The 24,306-nt window shown below is 38.1% G+C and overlaps 1 protein-coding gene across 2 annotated transcripts in view; it reads left to right on the forward strand.

The window, feature by feature from the left end:
* Positions 1-24,306, forward strand: part of macrod2 (mono-ADP ribosylhydrolase 2) — a 676,928-nt gene that overhangs the window by 450,579 nt on the left and 202,043 nt on the right. For both annotated transcript variants that reach the window (XM_020921400.2, XM_055162427.1), the window contains exon 7: positions 16,353-16,383. In XM_020921400.2, the coding sequence (XP_020777059.1) occupies positions 16,353-16,383 (31 nt within the window). The remainder of the gene's footprint in view (positions 1-16,352; positions 16,384-24,306) is intronic.

Consider the following 24,306-nt stretch of genomic DNA (forward strand, 5'->3'; position numbering starts at 1 on the left):
CGACGGGAGCCTGATCCTTATTGGGAGCCGTGTTTTCTCTTTCTTTCACTTTTTTTCTCTTCACGCCGCGTGCAGATTCGTGGTTTGACAGCGGCAGCGGCTAAAAACGAAACTTTGAGAAATTTGCGTGTACGTAGGATTAAAAAACAAAAAAACAAGCATATTTGACTGTAGTTTAGCATAAAATAAATAAGTCCCGGTTTAGTCCTTTTTCAGTCCTGATTTAGACCTGGTTCAGTCCTGATTCAGTCCTGCTTTAAGACGTGCTTTAGTCCTGCTTGCAACAAAACAATCTAAAGAGCCACTTGGGAGCCAAAAGAACCAGCAGCTTTTAGTGAGCCGAGCCAAAAGAGCCGGTTCTCTAAAAAGAACTGGAATACCCATCACTAGTGTCTAGAATGTGATGCAAAAATGCCATTAAGTCAACCTACTGTCTGTAAATATGATGTAAAGAGGCAGAATAACAATAAATGTTGCCTAAATAAACCCAATTTAAAATCCACCAGAGCCAAACCTAAGTTTTTTAAACAATTCAACATTTACAGTGAATTTTTACATCACTAAATATATCGGTGATTATATCGGCTATCGGCAGCTCCAACTTCCATTATATTGGTTTCATATCGGCCACAGCAAAATCCATATCGGTCGGGCTCTACTAGTTTGTATTTGGTGTACTTTACTTTGGGACATGCAGTTATGCACAAAAGATAAAATGTGAGTTAACATCTCCAGAGTGACACACCTCCCGCAAGAAAAGTTACATATATTTAAATTTAATCCAGATTTATGCAGTACTGTTTCCTCTTCACCCTCTCCTCAAATATATAGTTTGGAGTTATTACATGTTCTATATGAAAGTGCTCTCTCCATAAAGCAGCAGAAACAGTGAGGCGTGTGCAGTGGGATCCTCTGAGTGTAACGCTCTTTTATATGCTTGTTGTGCTGGCGAATAATGACTTTGTCACTGTGCAGTCAGTCAACCTTCAAAGGCTGCCAATTGCCTGGAGGCCGAGAGTCTATCTCTTCTGGGATTGGACCGTTTCATATCCAAAGTCCTGACACTGCTGAGAAATATGCTTCAATGACCAACGGGCTGCAGCTAAGAATAATCTACTACAGAAGCCATATTTATTCAGCCTGCACCCCACTGACCACATGTTAATGCCTTTTCTGCTGCACTGACTCCGAACTCACCCTTTCACAATGACGCATGTCCCAAAAGAGGAGTAGCTCACCAGTACAGTACACGCAACTCCGTGAAATCATTCTCACACACACAACAGTTTTTAGTCATAGTAAACCTACAACAGTATTTCATGGTTTTATTTTTTATTTTTTTTATTGCATTAATTGGTTCACTGGAATGAAATAATGAATATCTTGAATATAATTGTAGTTTAAAATGCATTATACAAATTTTCTGCCATCTATTTGTCTCCATGACATTAAACTTGTATTACTGGAGATTTATTGGCCAAATAATCTTGAAAAAAAACTCAGTTTTTACATTGTGCAGGGGTTGCCTCTCCACAGATCCGACCTGTAAGTTTGTCTTGTGGTTGATATGTTTAATGCTGTACTGTGTAATATGCCTGACACTCACCTAAAAGTTATTATACTTTTATTGGTATTTTTTCTTAGTATTGTATAGGGATGTAACGATATCCAAATCTCTCGATACGATATTATCACGATATGCATCTCACAGTACGATATTTATTGCAATATTTTGGAGAGGTTAAGATAATTGTAGATAGGACACTTTTTTGCTTTTAAAATACCATTTTGGTGCGAATTATTTCTATCATATTCCCAAGAATTCCAGTAAAAAACATATTTCTTCATGTTGTTTGCACTGAAATGAATCATGGGATATGTAGTTCCCTATGTTGATAAGCTATTGCTACTATAAAACCATGCATTTAAGCAAAGAAAATTGTAATTCGATATATTGTGACAGCCCACGATATTGTTGAGACTTTTGACGATCCGATATCATGATGTTTCGGTTGTTACATCCCGTTCTGTACCTTAAGATCTCTACACATGACAGCTGGATTTCTCGTTGTAGTACATTGTTCTTTAAGCTTAGTTGATCCCTAATGACGTCCAACACCCCTAAGCCAACAATCTGATGTACACTATTTTGTCATTTTCTAGTCAAAATCTGATATGACTTTATCTTTATACCAGGCTTCCTCTTGCTCATTTTCTGCATATCTGTATATAAGCTAGTCTGTCACCTCCACACACAGAGCGAGATGTAACTTTGAAGTACTTTTCATATAACACTTTTGAAATCTTGAAGGCAAAAAAGTCTGTTTAATTAGCAGCCCAGTATTGGACAGGTCCTATCAGCAGACTTTCATATCTGCCAACTCCTTTTTTTCTCCTGTCAGATGAAACACATTGTTGTAGGTTTGGTGCATCTTGGTGTAAATGTCAATAGTAATGCTGTTTGTTTGACATATTCAACAAAATAAATGCTACAGTGCGGACGACTTTTCAACTCTGGGTGACACGCACATTTTTATTAGCATTATTATTTTTCTTTTATGTTTGTCTGCTCATCTTCTAACTCGAACCATGTCGCTTTGTGAAGTTTTACTCCAGATGCCCTTCCTATTGATAGTTTGCTGCTGATTCCCTGGGGTTGTGCTAGTTGAAAGCACTACTGTGTTAGAAGCTGTGTTAATCAAGTTAGACTTAATCTGAGTTTTATTTTAACACAGTTTGAACAGAACTTGGTTGGAACAGGTGAGCTGATTTTTGCACATAAACAAGTCTCACACACAAAAATTACAGTCATAGACAATTTTTCAGTTAGTCACTTGCACTTTTTTGTTGAAAATCAAACAAACAGGACCATGAATGCTCGTATAGACCTTTTCACAATGGCCAGAAGTGCTGCGATGTAGGGCTTGCTTAATAACCACCAGCTTCATAAATCTGCCTACCCATCACCAAATCTTCATCCAACAAGGTCGACAAAGGACATTTTCAGTCCATGAAGAATTTATCCACAACTATCAAGGTAAGAAAGATGAAAACTTAAAGGCAAACAATGACTAGCATTAGTGTGGTCATGACTAAAACATAAGTAACAAGTAATTCATTAATAAGTAACTTGTTAACTCAGATTGACTCTAGAATTAAAATTAAAAATTGATTTCATGATGTAGATATTGGCATAGACAGAGAGATTTGTGCAGTTTGAATGCTAAACTGCACAAATCTGTCTGTCTATACCAGGGGTGTCAAACTCATTTTGGTCCGGGGGCCGTATCCAACCTACTTTGATCCCAAAGGGGCCGGATCAGAAAACTCATGACATATAAACCCCAAAAATTAACAATAAGTTCAAATATTTGTGCAGAGAAACACAAATCTATTACAGAAATCTTTTTTAATTGATGAACTCTTTCTTTTACAAAATATTATAATATTATGAACAATCTGAAACTTTAAGAAAAATGTAATTTCAACATAGTGTTTTAACATTAAATTGTATGTAAATAGGAATAAGTCAATTTTTGGGGGGGGAAATCCTGCACTCGGCTCCACTTTTCTCATTTTTGACATTTTTCTGATGAGGGTGTCACGGTCAACAGTTAAAACGATCGTCCTTTAAGAGCGTTTGGAAAGAGACAAGTCTTCATTTGTGCTGCTCTGGTGGGAGGGGCCACGCTCAGAGACGCTGGAGACGCTGCTATGATAAGCACTGCAGAAAATACAATATTTTAAAAGAAAATATAATTAAAATATTTTAGTAGAAAATCAGCAGAGGGCCACATTAAAGGTCTTGGAGGGCCGGATCCAGCCCCCGGGCCTTATGTTTGACACCTGTGGTCTATACTCATATCTGCATCATGAAATTGATTTTTAATTTTAATTGTAGAATCAGTCTGAGTGAACAACTTACTTATGTTTTATTCATGACCATAACGTTATCCAAATCTCTCGGTACAATATTATCATGATATGCATCTCACGGTACGATATTTATTGCAGTATTTTGAAGAAGTTAATATAATTGTGGAATGGACAAGAATTTATTGTGAATTATTTCCATCATAATCCCAAGAATTCAAGTAAAAAACATATTTCTTCTTGTTGTTTTCACTGAAATGAATCATGGGATATGTAGTTCCCTATGTTTATAAGCTGTTGCTACTGTAAAATGATGCATTTAAGCAAAGGAACTTGTGATTCGATATATTGTGACAGCCCACGATGTTATTGTGAGACTTTTGACAACACGATATCACTATATTTCGGTTATTGTTACATCCCTAGATGTTAGCCTTTAAGCTTTCATCTTTCTTACCTTGATAGTTGGATAAATTCTTCATGGACAGAATATGTCCTTTGTCGACCTTGTTGGATGAAGATTTGGTGATGGGGTAGACAGATTTATGAAGCTGGTAGTTAATACGTGAGACAGATATATAGAAAAGCATTAACCAGAAGTGACCCTACATCGTGGCACTCCCGGCCGCTGTGAAAAAGATCTATTGAACACAAGCTCCTGAAAATGATTTGTTTAAATTCAATCTTAAAACGTTTGGCAGTGTTTGTAAATGTGTGCATTTTGTCACCATGGTAACTTCCACCAATAAAGATACATGTAGAGCACCCCCAGCGTGATGTCACTGTAAAGCATCAATACAACCAGCCCCATTGCTGTAGCAGTTATGTAGTTTAATGGGCATTGTGCAATTAGAAATATTTTTATCAAGATTCATGAAACTCCAGTGGGCTTCATTTGCACCCTTCACTTTTTGGACTGCATAGATCAAATTATAAATATTCACTAGTGTTCCTAAATTTGTGCCACTTCTCCATGGGGGATCTAGCATGTCCAAATTGTACCATTTATTTGAAATATCCACTTGGTTTTATCTATTCTTATGTTACAAATCTGTGGATGTGTTTGGGATTACTGAATATTCCAACCTCCTCACTCCTTATGCTGCTAATCTTCTTTTTGACATGGGCGATGGGTATTTGAGGATCTGCATATGCCTCAGTTAGTTTGAAGTTTTACAGGGAGATATTGCACGGCCTGTCTCATTTATGTCATTATTTTTCAACTTTTTCTCTAAGATTATTCATAAAAGCACTTTGATGCTTTTAGGCAGAATCCTCCCTTTTGCTGCTTTGATCACGTTTTCATGTCCACCTGCATTTAGCCCCCCGCAAATGTGTCCTAATGCGTTTTGCACATACCGTCTGCATTTTGTAACATTCAACAAAGGAAAGAGAGCCTGACTGTGATATGTATCCTTTTTAAGATAGTAGTTAGATAGAAGTTTATTTGTATAGCACAATTCCTACACAAAGTAATTCAAAATGCTTTACAGAATAAGAAATACATTAAAATCATAATAAAAACAAATCAAAACATAAATAATCATGAAGATTAAAATGAAAAAAGAGAGACATAAATTGGAGAGAAGAGTGCGGAATGAAAACCTTTCAGTTATATGCACAGTTAAACAGAAATGTTTAACTGTAGTAAAGCGGATGCAGGGTTCGCTACATCTTCCATTCCTACAATTAGAGGTTTTTATTGCAGAAAATGACCATGATAACAGGTCATCTTACTGTGAACAATCTTGCCTCTCCACAGATGACCTATAACTTATCTCACAAGTGACTAAGCCTGTCACAATAACACATTTTGGAGTATGATATATTGCTACAGAGATGTACTAGCTACTTTATGCCACACATAAACAGCAAACTAAACCAATAATGAGACATAGAAGTTACTTAGGCTATGTTCAGACTGCAGGGCTTAATGCTCAATTCAGATTTTTTTTGTGAAATCCGATTTTTTGCGAGGTCGTTCACATTTACATTTAAATGCGACTTGTATGTGATCTCCAGTGTGAACTTTAAACACCTCAAAAGTGTCCCGCATGCACATTGGAGGACACGATGACGTCACATGCAGCCAGTGTGCTCAGTGTTTACGAAGTTGAATAAACGATGGGCTTGTCTCCCAAAATACGGTCCAGTTCTTCATAAAATGGACAGGTTACACGTCCACGGCCGCTTCGTTTGTTTGAGACTTTAGCCTTCTTGTATTTGGCCTGCAGATTCTTTATTTTTCGTTGACATTTGAGCCAGGACCGCCTGTAGCCGCGCTTGGCCATTTCTTTGGCAATCATTTCAAAAAGCGTCCAGTTCCGATAAGACCCCTCTAATTTTGCTAAATACAGTGATCCACCCAAATATTGACTATTGACCATTGACTAGACTCTGAGCCTGACGTGTAGGTGAAAAGATCGGATATGTATCGGTTTTAGGAGCACATATCCAAGTGGGCTGGGTCGCATTTGAAAAAATCTGATCTGTGTCGTTCAGACTGTCATTAAAAGATCAGATACAGGTCACATAGGGGCCAAAAAATCAGATTTGGGTTACTTCAGGCTGCAGTCTGAACATAGCCTTATTCAACTCTTTACAGCTCAGATCGTATCATATTACATAAAAAAGGCAAAAATCTCACCGCTATTGCAAAGAAATTGTCCTCCTGATAAATAAAGAGCTCCAAAATATATAGTTCCAGCTTTCATATATTGAACGATACGTCGACATTGTAATTATCATGACAGGCGTACTAGTGACAGATTCTTCACTTGGAAAAAATACACAGTTCACCTTTAAAAATAAAATAGTCTATAGTTTGTTTTTTTTCTTCTTTTTTAACAATTTTAGTTTATTTTGCAGACGCCGTTTACAGGAGCATTTATCCAAGAAAGACAGAAGAGATGCTTTGTACCAGACTACAAACTCAAAGATATTATTGCATATAAGCACCGCACAAAACACTTACTTCTGATACAAAACGACAACTTATTACTCTGGTTTTACTGATTCAGTTCATTACATATGTTTGCATTCTTTATTTTAATGTTGTAATGAAAGAGATAAAAAGTATATCTAAGTCCTAATATGCTTTCTTGCCACAAACCTTTCAAGCAAAAATACCTTGTACTATTTTCAAATCCATACTTGAAGAAAACTGTTTGTCTTTGACCAGCCGTCTCTTTAGTCAGCTGTTTCATCCTCTCGGTGGGATGTCAGGTCAGGATGTGTGAAAGCCTTCATCTTACACCGCAATCAATACAATACATTTTAAAAACAGAAATATCAAGTGGTCCACCTGCAGCGCTGCTCTAATAAAACACTTATGAAGGCAGGTTTCTCGCACTCTCGTTTGAATCCTGCCAGGCACCCGAGGGTCACCCAGGGCAGCTGTTTGCCACCCTATAGCTTCATGCATACATTTGAACAGGCTCATGTCCCTGTAGTTCAGCGTATTAGGATATCATGAAACTTTTATCAGGTCTTCTCTTTAACACCATAGGGAAATCAATGGCACTGTAGACCGCTTAATCCATGCTGAATTATAAATGGAGATTTTTTATTCTAACTGAATTTCATGAGCTTTGGGTTACAAATGCATAGAGAATATCGAGATGAATTAATATAGGAAAGAAGGTTTGTCTTTTATTATCATTTTATCTCATGTAATCAATATATTTAGATTTTAGAATAGATTTTTTTTTTTCAGATCGCTGTTTGCTGTCATATTGGTGGTTTTCAGATTCTAGAACATTTCCAAAGACTGGGTCGTGACTGTCAGGTGGGTCGTAAGAGATTTTTTTGGGGTCGCCTTGTCACGATCTGCACCTAGGTCTGCAATATAAAGTTGTTTACATGAATCTGTGACCTTATCGTCATTCTGGATAAGCATTTCATCAGAGCATCCTGTCCTCAGTAGGGCCAGTATTTCTATGCTTATTCCTTTCACTACTACATACATGTGTGAATTGGGATTTTCTGTACTCACCAAAATGAAGACAAAGCACAGAAACAGACTGAATGCTGCGCCTGATATTCGTGTTGTGCTCTTCTTCTATACCCCAGACCAGAACAAACTACAAAAACCCAAACAGGCCCACCTACCTCGTTAGAAATGTTGAAATGTTAAGACATGTTTTGTATGATTTCTAATCAAATTTTTTTGTAATTATTTTATTGACATCTTTTGTTCCAGTATTGCTGGTTCAATTGAATGAAAAGAAAAAGAAATGGGCTACATTTAAGGTCCAAATAGGGGACTTATGGATCCTTTTATTACTGGTTCAATTACTGTTTTTCATTGTTTAAAACTTGAGTATTACTAATTGTTCAGAGAGACACAATCACTCAGTCAATAAAATATCCTCATTAATGTTCAGTAATGGTCGAATCCACCTTTACTTTGTGATTTTTTGAATAATTGTCTATTGACTTGTGTTGCAAAGGTTTGTGACTTTTTAAATATGGGTCCCCAGAAAAACAGTTTGTTCTAAAATATACAAAGTATTTTCCATGAAATATACATAAATACACAACGTGGTTAGTTATTTTTGTTACTAGACCCTAGAAGCAGGTATATTTCAACAACAACAACAAAAAAATTGCAATATTAATTTTAGCTGACACCGATCTGTGTTATTATTGGCCTATATAATGTTATAATATCATCTGAAACTCAGCAATTGACAGTATAGCCTATTGGAAATCTGTGAGATTTGTTTTTATTTTATTTATTTTACATAGCAGATAGCATATTTTGCCCTTTTATGTTAGTTTGAAAGATGGGTTGTAGAACATGTTGAGGTGGCAGATGACGGTGGCTGGAGGTCTGAGAGTGAGTTGTGCTTGATCAGCTGTGGAGTCGGTCAGGGCTCAGTGGTTTTGTGCAGCAGAGCTCCTGTGTCCAGTATCTGCAGTGTGGACATGTTTCTGCCCATACACCACAAGCACACAGACAGAGCCTCTTTATGTTTTGAACTGTTAAATATTACATTTCCTTCACGTGAGTAAATGCGGCTTTGACATTTCACATTTTAAAATGCCCACATGTCTCATTCAGTACTTCACCACCTCAGTACTGTGGAGGCTATTCTTTACTGTACTTTTGGCATTGCTCTTAATTTTATAACAGGATTTGTGTACTGTGGCAATCTGCTTTTCTTAAATAATCATGTTTTGTCCTTGCCTTGACCATAGAGTGACTGCTGCTGTAAAAGCACGCTCAGCTCTAATGGACACATGGCTATAGTGTAAAAATACTGGCTCTTGATCACAGCACATATAAAGTATATGGGGCCTGGGCCATTAGCTTGGACCATTAGGTTTCAGGTTTCTCGTTGGCTGCATTTTTTCATCCTCCATTTGCCATAATGACACTCAAACAATCAGCGGGCGCATTAGAATATGGAGTGTGGTATTATGCAAAATCAAAAGGTGTTAATGTGTAATATTTGAATAGGCTCATGGCACTTTCCCCGACAGCAGGAGCAGCTCATGTGTTCAGAAAACACCATGACCTACATGCTTATAGAATTACAGCAGTCAACAAAGAGGATTCACAGAGAGAGGCTGCGCTCAGAGCCCACACGCCTCAACTCTGTGAAGAATAACTGTCGTGTTGTTTCATTTGCACAAGGTCTCCTCTCAACGCTGTGATTTATAAAAGTCTAACTCCCCAAACAGGCCAGGGGCTGGGAGCTACAGGGATATTGACTCAGCCAGCCGTGACCATGGGGCTGTAGCCGTTTACTGAGGGGCTGTGGGGTACTTTAAGGACTTCTGCACTGAGGGGCTGAGGGGTACTCTATAGTCCTCTGCACTGAGGGACACTTCATGGTCCCCTGCAGCTCTGAGCAGGCCAGCTGCAGTGGGCCAGGCCTGGTCCGCCACAGGTGGAGCCATCTTCACTGTGTCACTTCCTGCTGTTTAACAAATGAGACACGCTGCAGGCGCACGGCTCTCAGCAGACTTGTTTCATGAGCTCTGTCTCCAGTCACACTTTAAAGTGAGTAAATCATTGTTTTAATAAGCTGTGAGACTTTCAGAGAGAAATGTAAAATGAAATTCCATATGTTTTGATCACAATTAACACCTTGGTTAATGTAGTGCTAGCAGAGTGTTGCCAGCCGTAATCACCAGTGCCAGCTTGTGTTATATACTGTGTAATCGTGAGAGCGGCAGAACTAATGCAGAGATGCACAGGAAAGCTGCTCTACTTTTAAAATGATGTGATAGATCGGGGAGGAGCTCCAGCAACACAATAATTTCCCTTGTGACCAATTTCAGGACCCTCCCAAAGCAAAGAAAATCAGCAACAAGCCCACACGTCAGGTACAGTGTCCATGCCAGCGCTGTGTGGACATGCTGACTCACTCCTAATGAGCGCTGGGAGACAGAAATAATAACCTAAACCGGGAATCATAGGTCATGACTGTGGATATACCGCTGGATGTCCTCATTAACACAGGGCCTCATGCAAACTTAGCATATGTGCGAGTGGAGGTGTGCTAACAACTGTCAAAAGAGCTTCTAGTTCGGTGGGCTGCCTTGATGTTCAAAGTAAAAATAGGCTCAGCTTATAGTGCCTCTCTCTAAAGCCTGCACGTGTGTATTTTTGGTGTGTGCGCTGTCATAAAAAACAGAAAACTGAAAATCGTTTGTCTCCTCAAAACGCACAGCTCTGTTTTACAATGAGGAGATTTATGGAAACTGACAGGTCCCATCTAGTTTGCATGTGAATAAATGCTATGGGGTGTTCCTATTCTTTGACTTTCCTGGAGTTGTCAAGCTGTTGGATGTATACATACATAGGCTCCTACTGATCTTGACAATACTTTTTTACTTCATATAAATATTCATATACATTTTAAAATTTGGTTTAGGTCATGTTTTAGTGTGTTTTGCTTTAGTTTCAGAAAAGCCCTGGTATAGGTCTGATTCCCTGGGCCCATATTACTATTGTTTTCTGATCAGTGTTTCCTTATCAAAAACATACCTGGAGTTGTTTTTTCGTTTTTGTTTTGTTTTGTTTTGTTTGTTTTTTTCATTCACACATGTTTAACACACAAATCCTGCATATTTAGGCTGAGGTTTTCTTTCAAACAGAAAACACTGTTTTCCTTCTTGTGATGTCATGTGGTAATGCAGGAAATGATCCACTGTGTTTTTAAACTACATACATCTTCACTAGAGTCATTTGGATAATTTCAGCCCTGGAACTGCCAGTAAACAAAAGGTAAAAGGTGTTAACTGATGTCGGGCCTTGTTTATGTCATTTTACCGATCTTCCCGCAGCGGCACACATTTTTTCAGTGTGTAATATCAATATAATCCTCATTTGCTCGGAGACGTTTACTATGAAATTGTATTTTAAATCATTTTTTCTTGTTCCTCCTGTCCTATAATATTAATTATTTCCTTACCTGCTGCCATGAACATAATTTGTAAGCAGCACAACACAAGAAACTTAGAAAGCAGAATTTGCTCAAAAATCATTCAGAATCACTTTTATGAAGGTCTTACATATTTCAGTGAAATACATAGTTAAGATAAAATCCTGAAATAGTTGCTGCACTCACTCCTACTCACCAGAGGTGATTGAGTGATTAATGAAACTGACAGACTATACATAAACACATTTGTGGGACTATTCCTGAGGAGGAATTTGCTTTGTTCATTTTGCTTTTTTTTTTTTTTTGTATGTATGAACAGATGTGTTGAGATATATTGTGTACAATATATGTAGAATGAAAACTTTTTTTTTTTTTTTTATGTATAAAGATTAACTTAGTTTGATAAACAGTACAATTCAGGGGGACTTTCCACCCAGGGGGACCTTCCAGCTGGTCGCCTTGGAGTTTTCCTGAACAAAGTACTTTGCTGTGTACAACGCCTCATTGAGCAGCTTCTCTGATGGAACCCCAAAGAAATGCCCGATCTTGTTCAGGAAGTCGAACTCAGAAAAGGCAATGAAATCTGTGCTACGGACAAACCAGCGAAGGAGACAGCAAGCCAGAGCCCACATGTCAACAGCCTGTGAAGTAATTCACCATCACAGTGTTAGGAGGCTCGGATTTAAAACTGGTGTTCATGTATTCAAAATGAAGCAGGAATGTGGAGTATTGGAAATGTTTGTGGAGCGGATGTAGAGCAGACCAGTCACAGCACTTATTGTCTGTGTCACTTCCCCTTGTTGTCTATGTAGTTTCGACGTGTAGTTCGAAAATTTCAGAGGTGCACGTCAGTTGCAGACAATTTTTTAAATATATCTATTTTTAATATATATATATATATAGATAGATAGATAGATAGATAGATAGATAGATAGATATAGATATAGATTAACTAACATAGTTTCATAAAGCGTACAATTCAGGAGGACTTTCCAGCCTGGGGGACTTTCCAGCTGGTTCCCAGCAGAACATTTTGAGCTTTGGAGATGTAGATATACTAATAAGAAAGGATTACTCAAATATATGTGAACAAAGTACAACACAACTCTAAGTATGTTTTTGAGGCAGAAACGACATTTATCATGGCAAGTTCTCAAACGGCAATTTTCCACTTGTTTTTATGTTAGTCCAGGTTCTGGTCAATTTGATTAGGCAATGCTTTGGAAATATATCTGGAGTCACACATTTTAGAGCCTTGCTGGCCAAATGTAGCATTGCCTGATTTTAAATGCATTGCTGAGTACGTGGATCTTATTTATTTAAATGAGTCATCCTCTGCCAAGGCGCTCTTGCGATTCCATTTTATTGCCCATCTTCACTTTTGGCAATAACTGTCTGTTTAAACATCTTAATGACATTTGCATCTGTGACTTATCACAGACTCTCTTCTTGTCATCTTTTAAAATGTCCTGTTAAGTGCCCACATAATTTAATACACCACAAATCAATACATCAAATTAGATCAAGCAGAGACGTACTATAGTAAAAGTGATTATGCCTGATTTTACAGTGCACTGGTCATTGACAAACTTTGAGATGTGGTAAAGTTGTGGCTGGAGTATAGTTTTGGAGGAGACTGGTGATGTTTGACCCAGAGCTGAGGAGGCCATTAACTCAGAGCGGTATTGGCAAACTCACCCAATCAGCCTCTTCTGCATTCTGTTTGAATCCAGAAGGGCTTGAAATCGGATCATAGAGTTAAAAAAAACTCCGTCCTAACGTGGGCAGTCCAACCACAGCACATGTATTTGTGTTGCATTTGTAACATGTGTATGTCAAATGCAAAAGAACATGTCAAAACACGTCAAAAGGGGGTGTCCTTTTGACATGTTTTGTATAATTCAGAACAAATATATAACTTTTACATGAGATAAATAATAGTTAATAGTTTCAATTGTTGATTCAGCCTGTGTCACTCTGATTGGTTAATTCACCTGTCAGTCACAACCTCTGGAATCAGGGAAACAGGAAAAACGTTCAGACCCAAAGTTTGTGGCTCTGGCAGGTGCTTCAACAGGAAACGTGTACAGTTTTTGTATCTACTGGTTTGCTTTATAAACCATCTTATTTTTTATTATTATTTTTTTTAATGTTATCTTAAAATATTACCCTATTATACAACCAGAATTTTTAGAGTGCCATTTCACTTTATGCATTTCATTATTACTTAAAATCTATATCTATATAAAAATAGACTCTTTAACAGTGGATTATTAATTATAAGCCATGGCTATTATTTAAATTCAAAATACACAATGTTTTTTTTTTTTTTTTCAAATAATGTAGAAATACAGTTTTTGTCAAATCAGCCCTTTAATACAGAGTCTATTAACCACATTTGTTCACCATTTGATAATAGAAAACATCTTTGATTCTTGCTGTAGCTTCATTTCCTGTCTGATCCTTTATTGAAAATCACCTAACTTCCTCCCTCCTCCCAGTCTGCCCCTGTGCCCTCACAGAGAGAGGGCCTGGCCCAGACTCAAAATGGCCGTGCGTCTCTGCGCTTCATCATGTGTGGTTTGTGTCAGAGACATTCATCGGCAAAGGTCAGAGCTCCGGTAAAAGATTTAAATCAGCCACAGAAGAAAGATTCAGGCTGACAGGCGCGACCGGGAAACGGGTAAATAAGAACACAAACCGAGTGCGCGCTGAGAGCAAGGACACAGCTCTGCATCTCAAAGCAGCGCTCAGGCTCAGGCTGCAGGAAGTACATCTTTATACACATCAACCTGTTATACTGATAATGTTATAGAGGCTCCGTGGTGATGAGCACTGCCACCAGAAAACTCTGCTTCTTTGACCTGATATGTTATGGCACTTTTTATTGCTCTGTTAAGAGAGATATAGACATGAGTTCAGGTGAGGACATGGAAGAAGTTAGGCCACATTAATCCACAATCTCTCACTACATACATGTTTACATAGAGTATTGTAGTTGTAGACATTAATGGAAGAGAAGTTGTCAAACTTTTCAGATAAGAAAATATTTGGCCTTTCAAGTACCACTAGATCTAAACCAGGTCTAAAAGGGCAAAACAGTTGTACTAGTTCAGAAGAAGAACTTAATTCATGGATTACACCGATTCTAAATTCAGCAAATATAAATCTGCTTTAACCACTCCCACTGAATGAAAATGATTTCTAATTTATTATTCACTTTTGGATAAACAAATATGTGATCCTCATTACTTCTTGTTTGCGATATTATTTGCCTCTTTCAGGTGGACTAATAGTGTTTGTGTGTGTGAGTGTATTAATAAAGCCATAGCATGTTTGTGAATCTCGACAGGGTCGCCGTGGTAGAACAAACTGTTGAGCTGTGAGACTCTGATGTATGACTATTGAGTGTGAATAATATTTGTAGTATTTGGTAGCTCCACATTCATTTGTTTGTGCGTGCGCTTCCTTTTCTCATTTGTGATTGCATTAATGCGGCCACGCCTTTTGATGAATGCACCAAACCAAAGCCCGTATTCAGCTGCTTTCCCGGACAAATGGGACCTTTGGAAAAAATCTGTTTCACTTTACTGTTTATTAATATACTTAAAAAGATGAATGTGAAATAGGCGAGCTCACAGCCAGGCCTATACATCATAATATGTTTGCTCACAGAAGTGAAGAATAATGAAACTATTTTGAGCCATAAAGCCATGCTTGAATAATACGTCTGCTGTAAAGTGCTACAAAGCCAGGACTATTACAAGGTGGTTACTTTTTATAATCTTTTTGGAATAGACAGACATAAATATACACGCATTTGCTCTTAAGCTCTTGGATATATTTTCAATGTTTAGTTTTATTTGCTTGTGTTAGTCATTGTGTACTTTGGGGAATTGAGAGCGATTTATCAAAAGCAGTTAGCATATTGGAAACGCTCAGGCTACCTTTATTTAAATGTTTCTAAGGTTTTACAGAAACAGGATCTGCTTCATTTTTATTCCTTGTAAAATAGGTGGAATAATATTTTAGTGTGAATCATCTGTAAACATTAGAGATTGTAAAATCTACTCGCACAGTCCAATAAGCCAGCAGTGCTCCTTTTGGCTGCTGAATAATGCTTGACAGAAATTTGGTAAAGACAATTTTTTCGCGCTATTCAGGACAAAATCACACTTTTACACAACAATGGTTCAGAAATTATCACAAGGTTGTTTGGTTTCCCACTTTAACATTTTAGTATGCATGACCACTGCTTTTGTTTCATTACAAGACTGCATTTTCCTGGATTTTCATCAGCCAAACGCAAATCACTCCTCACCATAAAATAAGGCGTAGTGCGTTTTATATTTTTAGTTTGCCCCTTGGCTAAAAACAGAATCAATCCTCTCATTTGTTTATTCATCTTGTGCGTATTACAGAGGGCACTGCTCTTCAGTCCTCTCGGGAGTAATTGACTGTTTCCCCCGGCAACAAAATACAGAAATCTATGACATATGGACCCAGCTATATTTTGTCCAAAGACATGTTAAACAGAGCTTTCTAATTGCAGCAATATGGCCAGTGTCAACAACAGAGAAAGACTCTAACACTATAGTTATGAATGAATGTGTGTTCGCAGCTAAAAGGTTCACACTGCACTTTACACAGTCTGGACCTGCATTATCATGGCAGGGACTTGAGTAAACACTAGTGTAAATTCACACCTCCCGGGAGCTACCAGAAGCAGCAGTAATTGAAGTAAAGAATGTAAACAGTGCGCGAAACTTTGCTCGCAACACTTTTATTGCAAAATATGGACATCTATGTATAGTATTTGTTTTAGACTCTTAGGATGCTTTGTCTAATGAAGTTAAAAACAAACTCTGTAATTCTGCAGTCGAGATGCTGTGTTTCTAAGGGCATGTTTTTAAGGTTCTGAGTGAATAATAATCATTTCAAAAATAGGACACTTTTTTATTTGAAGATGACTAAATGGAAACTGAAAAGGAAAGGGTGACATCCATTGCAAATTCTGAGTAAAATTGCTGTGTTGTTTTTCATATATTACTATGCCCTAATGTATTTTTTGTTCTTTTGTAGGCCTTCCCCTGTATATCCACCGGCATCTATGGTGAGTCACTTTTCAACTTTTAATTGCATTGTGTACGTCAACATTTATTGTATGTATCCTATGTTATTTTTACAGTTAACCCAATACCAATGTTGGGAGTAACTCATTATAAAAGTAACAAATTACTGTAATGCATAGTTTTTTTTATGTAACACAGTAATGTAAGGCATGACAGGGAAAAAAAGGTAATATTTTACTTGGTACAAATGTCAGTACCGCATGTTACAATGCATTTTAACCTGAATTGAAGTGGTGGGTTTTTCATTTTTCTTCGTACAAATTCACTAAAATAACCGTCATATCAGCAGCGGTGAAACGCCATTGTTACGATTTCAATTGTCGAGACGGGCCTGGAGTTGCGCTCAGGTGAAAAGGACCAGCGCAGAACTCCACGCTCCACCCCCAGTTGCGGTTTGCGGACACCCTGCTCCACAGGCTTGGGGTTCTCTCGGGCGGTGATTGATTCCAAGTCCAAGTCCAAGATTAGTCCTGGTTTAGATCTGGTTTAGATCTGTTTTAGTCCTTGTTTAGTCCTGTTTAGTCTGGTTAGTTTAGATCTGTTTTAGTCCTGGTTTAGTCCTGGTTTAGTCTGGTTTAGTTCTGGTTCTGGTTTAGACCTGGTTTAGTTTAGTCCTAGTTTAGTCTGGTTTAGACCTGGTTAGTCCTGGTTTAGTCCTGTTTAGTTTAGTCCTGGTTTAGTCCTGGTTTAGTCCTGGTTTAGTTCTGGTTTAGTCCTGGTTTAGTCCTGGTTTAGTCCTGGTTTAGACCTGGTTTAGACCTGGTTTAGTCCTGGTTTAGTCTGGTTTTACCTGGTTTAGACCTGGTTTAGACCTGGTTTAGTCCTGGTTTAGTCCTGGTTTAGTTCTGGTTTAGTTCTGGTTTAGTCCTGGTTTAGTCTGGTTTAGTTCTGGTTTAGTCTGGTTTAGTCCTGGTTTAGTCCTGGTTTAGTCTGGTTTAGTTCTGGTTTAGACCTGGTTTAGTCCTGGTTTAGACCTGGTTTAGTCCTGGTTTAGACCTGGTTTAGACCTGGTTTAGTCCTGGTTTAGTTCTGGTTTAGTTCTGGTTTAGTCCTGGTTTAGTCCTGGTTTAGACCTGGTTTAGACCTGGTTTAGACCTGGTTTAGTCCTGGTTTAGTTCTGGTTTAGTCCTGGTTTAGTCCTGGTTTAGTTTACCTGGTTTAGTCCTGGTTTAGTTTAGTTCTGGTTTAGTTCTGGTTTAGTCCTGTTTAGACCTGGTTTAGTCCTGGTTTGTTTAGACCTGGTTTAGTCCTGGTTTAGTCCTGGTTTAGTTCCTGGTTTAGACCTGGTTTAGTTCTGGTTTAGTTTCTGGTTTAGTTCCTGGTTTAGTCCTGGTTTAGACCTGGTTTAGTCCTGGTTTAGACCTGGTTTAGTCCTGGTTTAGTCCTGGTTTAGTTCTGGTTTAGTCCTGGTTTAGTCCTGGTTTAGTCCTGGTTTAGACCTGGTTTAGTCTGGTTTAGTCCTTTAGTCCTGTTTAGTCTGTTTAGTTCCTGGTTTAGTCCTGGTTTAGACCTGGTTAGTTCCTGGTTTAGTCCTGGTTTAGTTCTGGTTTAGTTCTGGTTTAGTCCTGGTTTAGTTCTGTTTAGTCCTGGTTTTTCCTGGTTTTAGTCCTGGTTTAGACCTGGTTTAGTCCTGGTTCAGTTCTGATTTAGTCCTGGTTTAGTCCTGGTTCAGTTCTGGTTGGTTTAGTCCTGGTTTAGTCCTGGTTCAGTCCATATACGGTACAAAAGTTCGCCATCTTCGCTCAATAGTCATGTAATAGTCGTGTGAATGCAGTAATATTGTAATGTGACAAATTACTTTGAAATGACAGTAATAAGTAAAGTAACACATTACACTTTTAAAGTAACTTGCCCAACAGTGGCCAGTACAAACATGATCCTTTTACCTCACAACTGTCTGTCTGTACCTATAGTTTTTTGCCATCTGTTTCTATTGGAAATGGAATAGGCCTCATTGTACTTTGAAATATGGATTTGAAGGTATAACTCTGAAACTCTGTGGCGTTTGCTGCTTTCCAGATGCATGCAGTTGCATTTGAAAAGCTCCAGACCAGACAAGCTTACAGACTTAGAATAAACCTTATTTGTGTTTCCTGTGCAGTGTATTTCTGATTATGTGGAAGTCAGGCACTTTCTGCTTCTCTTCAAAAACTCAAACATTTTGTACGTGTCTGAGATTTTTTCAGCTAACTCCACCCCTCCTCCTCCTCCTCCTTATCCTCTCTCCATCTTTCTCTCTGTATTCAAATCCTGTGCATCTTAAACATAGTGAGTTTTTTTTTTTTTAAATAAGAAACTTCTTTACTCAAACACATAATTATTGCTTGCTTTTATTATAGTATAAATATTTAGGTTTAAGAACATCTGCCAAGGCTTTAGTCAAACGTAAGAACCGCAATCAGCTCAAAGTAATCACTAAAGCTCTTTGTATTATCTTGGTAAGAAGCCAAATTATACTTTTTAATAATAAAAAGGCATTTTTACACTGGTCTAGAAGTTTTGCACTTTAAAGCTGCACCATGTAACTTTTCGTCACCTTTTCATCCTGCACATATTATTACCTTCCCTGGAATGTTTCACAGTATTATAGTCATTAATACTTATCTTGGCTATTTTTGCCTCAAAGTTGAATTGTAACTTCTTCTAGTCTTGGTGCATCAGATGATATTGTAGACTTCTTGTGACAATCTCAACAAAACAAATTACTTTATTACAGGATTAATGAAACATGTGTGAATGAAACAAAACCAACTCCAGGTATATTTTTGAGGAGGTAACGGCATTTTAACTTGGCTAAATGTCAATTTTGCATAATATAGGGCCTTTAAAATATTAAAAATAACATATTTGAAAAGACAAAATGAAAGAGACAAAAATTAAGATAATTTGCCATACTATTCTCTCAAATTTGCTGATGGCATTATTTCAGTGGCAGACACAGGCAGCCAGAGGGACAGAGGAGGTCACTGCATTATGTACAGTGCTGACTGGGCCACCACTTATTGCTGTTTTCGCCAGTGGGAGCTTGTCATGGCTCTCCAGCAGCATCAAAGCTGCGAGTGGATGGAGCAGAGGGGGAATTAAACAAGTCTTCAATAAATAAACAGCTTAGCGCTCCTCACAACTGCCTGTGCGCAGAACAATAGAGCTGATTAGGGTGGGAGATCTCCAGTCAGCAGAGGGCACAGAGGAGCGCTGTTCAAAGGAAGTACAGTAACAGTGATGGTATTCCCGACGTGCACGCCCCTGGAGTCACGCCTGCTCTCCTGTCAGCCATTTTGATGTTTTCTGTACATTTGAGATAACCTTTAAGGTCAGCCGCCATCTCCGCAATGTAAACAAAGGCTTTTTAGTGTGAGAGGCACATCGTCCTGATCTCTCACTTTTGGCCCTTCACTGCATAAAACAAAGGAGAATACAGAGGAGACAAGGCTGTGTGTTACAGCCAGGGCAAGGCCTACTGTTTTTTTTTTTTGTTGTTGTTTTTTTACATTAAAAAAAGTATACAATTTGATGAAACCCAATTTACATAACTTAAAGTAAGAGTTAAACTTATAGTAATGATGTCATGATTTACCATTACAACAGAAAACTGAAAATGTTTATTAACTTCCTGAGAAATCTAAACTAATACCAGTGTATTAACAGTGTCAAAATAAAACACACAAAAATGATTTAAGGCACACTATGTCACTTTCCTCATCTATTCTTGCAATGCTATTGATCTGAGGTCAGATCTGTGGAGAGGCCACCCCACTCGCATGCAGTAGAGCTTTTTAAAAGTTTTTCTAACACTTCAAAGCCTGCAAATAATAATTAACTAAACAGTAAAAACTATATTGACAAAATACATAGACTATAACCAGTGGTGGAAGAAGTACTCAGTTTTGTTACTTAAGTCAAAGTGCAGAAAAAATACTCATGTACATGTATCACTTGAAAAAATATATATATATATATATATATATATATATATATATATATATATATATATATATAAAAGTATTAAAGTACCAAGTTAACAATGTACTTAAAGAGTAATTTAGCACAGATTTTGAGATGTATTGATTTTGATGCTGAATTGTGCTGAATTTTGTGCAGCAGAAAGAATTGAATCGATCTTTTTATTCTAGCTATATTTATTTGTTATATATTTTTGTTTGCCCAAACTATGAACATATTAAAAAATAAACCCTCAACCTTAGGTAGGTCTCAAACAATCATAAAAAAATACTTTTACTTTTCAGTCAAGTTCAAAAACATAGTGGAGTAGAAAGTACAGATACTTGCCTTCAGATGTAGTGAAGAGAGAAATAAAAGAAAAGTATAAAAGTAAAAAGAACCCACTATATACCTAAAAGTGCAGTACTTTACCACTTTTACTTAATTAAATTCCAGGACAGACTGTAACTAACAACATAAGTCATCACAATCTTGGGAGAAGTATTTTATAATGTGATGCAAGTCTTTTGTACAACTGTCTTTAGCTGTGTTGTTTATTGTTATCCCAGTGTCATACCTCTATTAATACCCCGTGTGCTTGACCCATTTCCTGCTTAAACTGTAGCACAAAACAAATCCCCTACCTGCAGCAGCGTGACAGAGAGGAATCAGGAACAAGTTATCCTCCGCCTCTGTGCTGAGAAAAACAGATTTGTCAGGGAAGCTAATGCTAATTGACACTCTCCCACGCCTCCATATTTGGAAGAAAGTCCATCCGCCCTGACAGATGATGGCCCAAATGGAGGCGGGGCTGTCCGGGGCGTGCGGGGGGCTACCTCAGACGCTCCCAAAGAAAAATGAGGCATCAGCGCGCCGTGACAGTCCAATCCCTCAGTTCGGCCCATTAGCCACAGCAGAATCGGGGCCCGGATAGTGCTATCGGAAGTACCCCCCATAAACAAACTGGTGCCCACTGCAGTGCACGGGGTCGCCCAGCTTGATGGGGGGTTATTAAGTGTTGCTGTTGTTCGCACATCAATCACAGCCGAGCGACCCAGGTTTAAATGGATTATTCCCAACAAAGAGGAGACAACTCTGGAAGTCTGTCAGGATCCGAGCCAATAGTCCAACTACTTAGAGAGGGCACGTTCTGAAAAGTGGACTCCCAGACCCAAGGTACAGTTAAGAGCGAAAGTATCTGATGACATAGGAGGTTTAAGTAGTGGAATTGGATGCTAATATTTCTGTAAAATTTCAAAAGTTTAATAGACCGATCCCACAACTGAGAACTGCTCAAGAAAATGGGTCAAGATCTACTACAATCTACTGTAGTTGTTACTGACATGACTTTCTAGCAGCATAAGAAAATTAATTTCATAAAGTCTTGTTTTACTTTAAGGGCATTTTGGTGAGACTGGCTCAAGTAGTAATTGTTATGTCCCTGGGCAAGACTAGTCAGGCTGATGCCACCTAGTGCCTCCGCTCAATTTCATTTCTCTCCAGCGACTAGGTCAGGAATCGGAATACACTAGACAGTTTGCAAGAACCCCGGAAGTGCGAGTCCGGGCACCAGCCAATCAGAGAAGAGCCATACATTCTGTGTGTTGGCAACGATTCCCGAGATCGAGGATTTAAAGCTGGAACAGAGAGAATGTTTGGTGAATTTTATCAAGGGAAAAGTCTTTATTGCCCTTCTTCCTGCGTGATTTGGGGAAAGCTTAATATACAAGTTAGCCCCGTTAGCGGTGCATTACATACGTCATGACCAAATAGCATTGATTGGTTAAATTTTAAAAAAGTACCCACCTACCCGCCGAGCAAACAAATTCTAATGCTGCGAGGTCAGATGGCTTCCCTGAAGTGAAACCAACTAGGGCAGACTAGGGCAAGACACCCACTTTACATGAATGGGATGTGCCATTGGTTGGTCGTAGTTGGAGAGGCTGGGAGATTTGCAGCCGACTATGTAAAGTGAAAGCATTTTTCTATTTCTGAATAACAATAATTGCATTTGTATTGGTTTGTATTAAATTTCAGTATAAAACTTTTTATAGCTACATTCTAATCCTATAGTCAGAGCTACAGAGCCAAAAGCAGGTTGATTTAGGACTAAATCGAAAAGATTTTTGATAGAATATAACTTCTATTTTCATTTTAAGTTCTGCGAGTAAAGAAATGTCTGTGAGATGAATGACCTCAGCCTTACCTGCTATTTTGTTGCAATTTGGATTATTGAATCAGCTAATACAATAACAACAATACTTTTGTGATATATTGAGCAGCCCTGTCCAGCAGTTAGAGCAAACATTTTAAGTCTTGCAGTTGATATAGCAGGATTTAAAGGGCTCCTCCTGTAGCCTTGTAATGATCGGTACAGTTTAGGACGCATCATGTAAGATCGATTTAAAACCACAGCGGTTCCAAGCGCAGAACTCAAAACAAGGACATGAACATTAAGTGTGCTGTTTACCTGACAGCTACTGCACACACACGCCTGTATCAGCCCATCAGAGCATCTGGACCACTGCACTCAACTCTTACTCAGTGCACAAAAGATGAATATGAAGCCCAAAAATGTAGCCTTGTAAAGCTATTGACTACATGGTGGCCCACTGGAATTCATTTTTTTCAATATGTTAATTTTAAGATCAAGAAGTCAAAAAAGTTTATCCCAATATTATGGAAAATAGAACAGAACAGAAACAAAATGCAAAAGATGTTAGTGGCTGTGATGTGCCTGGAATAAGAGTTGTGTCTACATTTAAATACTTCATATGTCCTCACAGTAAAATGAATACATAACAGAAGTCAATAAGTCACAGAGTTTTAGGGCCTGTTTACACAAGAGTGCTTGCTGTTAAAAACAACAAAATATTTTATCAGAAGTGCCTTTCGTTTAGACAGTAACGTTGTTTTGGGAGCTTAAAAACTCAAAAATCTGAAACCACCCTCCAGAGTGGAAAAGAGGAATACACTCCGCCGTAGCATTTCCGTCTACACTGCCCAAGACACAAAACTCTGGTCAGATCTGCTCACGTCGCGTACTCGTTTACATCACATACATCACCACCTAACGTCACCACCTAGCCTCTTGGCATTCATACCCAATCGAATTCCACACACTGTATGCACGCAGATTTCCTCCCGAAAACACTCGTCTAAACGCAGAATAAAAAGTGAAGACGCAAAGCAAATATTGTTGCTTTCAAATATTGTACATTGGTAGAACAACAGTGTCATGTGGTTAAATAAAATAAATACATTAATTAATTAAGCAATAATAAATAAACTCTGAGTAAGTTGGTGGAGTTTGATCTGCCAGCCTCATGTCTCCATGGGTGATACTGCTTTAGCTGGTTCCCATGTTCCAAAAATGTCTAAAATTTAAGATAAGCGGGTGATACATCAAGACCAAATTACACATTGAATCTATGGAAAGGTGAGTGCTCTCACAGCAAGAACGGAATTTTTTTATTTATTTATTTTATTTTATTTTATTTTTTTGAGATGAACATAATCCTATGATAAAATAATTGCTTAGGTAAACTACGTTACTGCTTCTCTTCATGGAAATGTCATTGCTATGTCTAGAATGTTCCAAAGTATAGCATTAATCTTGTCTATTTCTATGGAGTCAAGCTTGCACTGTCTCCAGACCAAGTTACAGGTCAGATCTGGGGAGAGGCGCGCTCACTGACTGTGGGAATGTGCATGTATTTTTGAGCACTGAATTGAATAGTTTAGAGTTTAATGCCATAGTATGAAATCTTTCTGGCAAAGCAATAATATCTCCATGGAAACAGTCTTGTGGTGGACCGCCTGCCAGAAAAGTTACACAGTGCACCTTTAAGATATATATTTAATACCACATTGATACCATCTTCGCAGGGGTAAAGAAGTACTGGACCCTCCATCAGAAAAATGATTACAGAATCAAATAAACGATGTGGTAACAGTAAGAA

Source organism: Boleophthalmus pectinirostris, unplaced genomic scaffold, assembly GCF_026225935.1.
Source record: "Boleophthalmus pectinirostris isolate CB_2022bp ecotype Guang Dong unplaced genomic scaffold, ASM2622593v1 HiC_scaffold_5, whole genome shotgun sequence".
Lineage (NCBI taxonomy): Eukaryota > Metazoa > Chordata > Actinopteri > Gobiiformes > Gobiidae > Boleophthalmus > Boleophthalmus pectinirostris.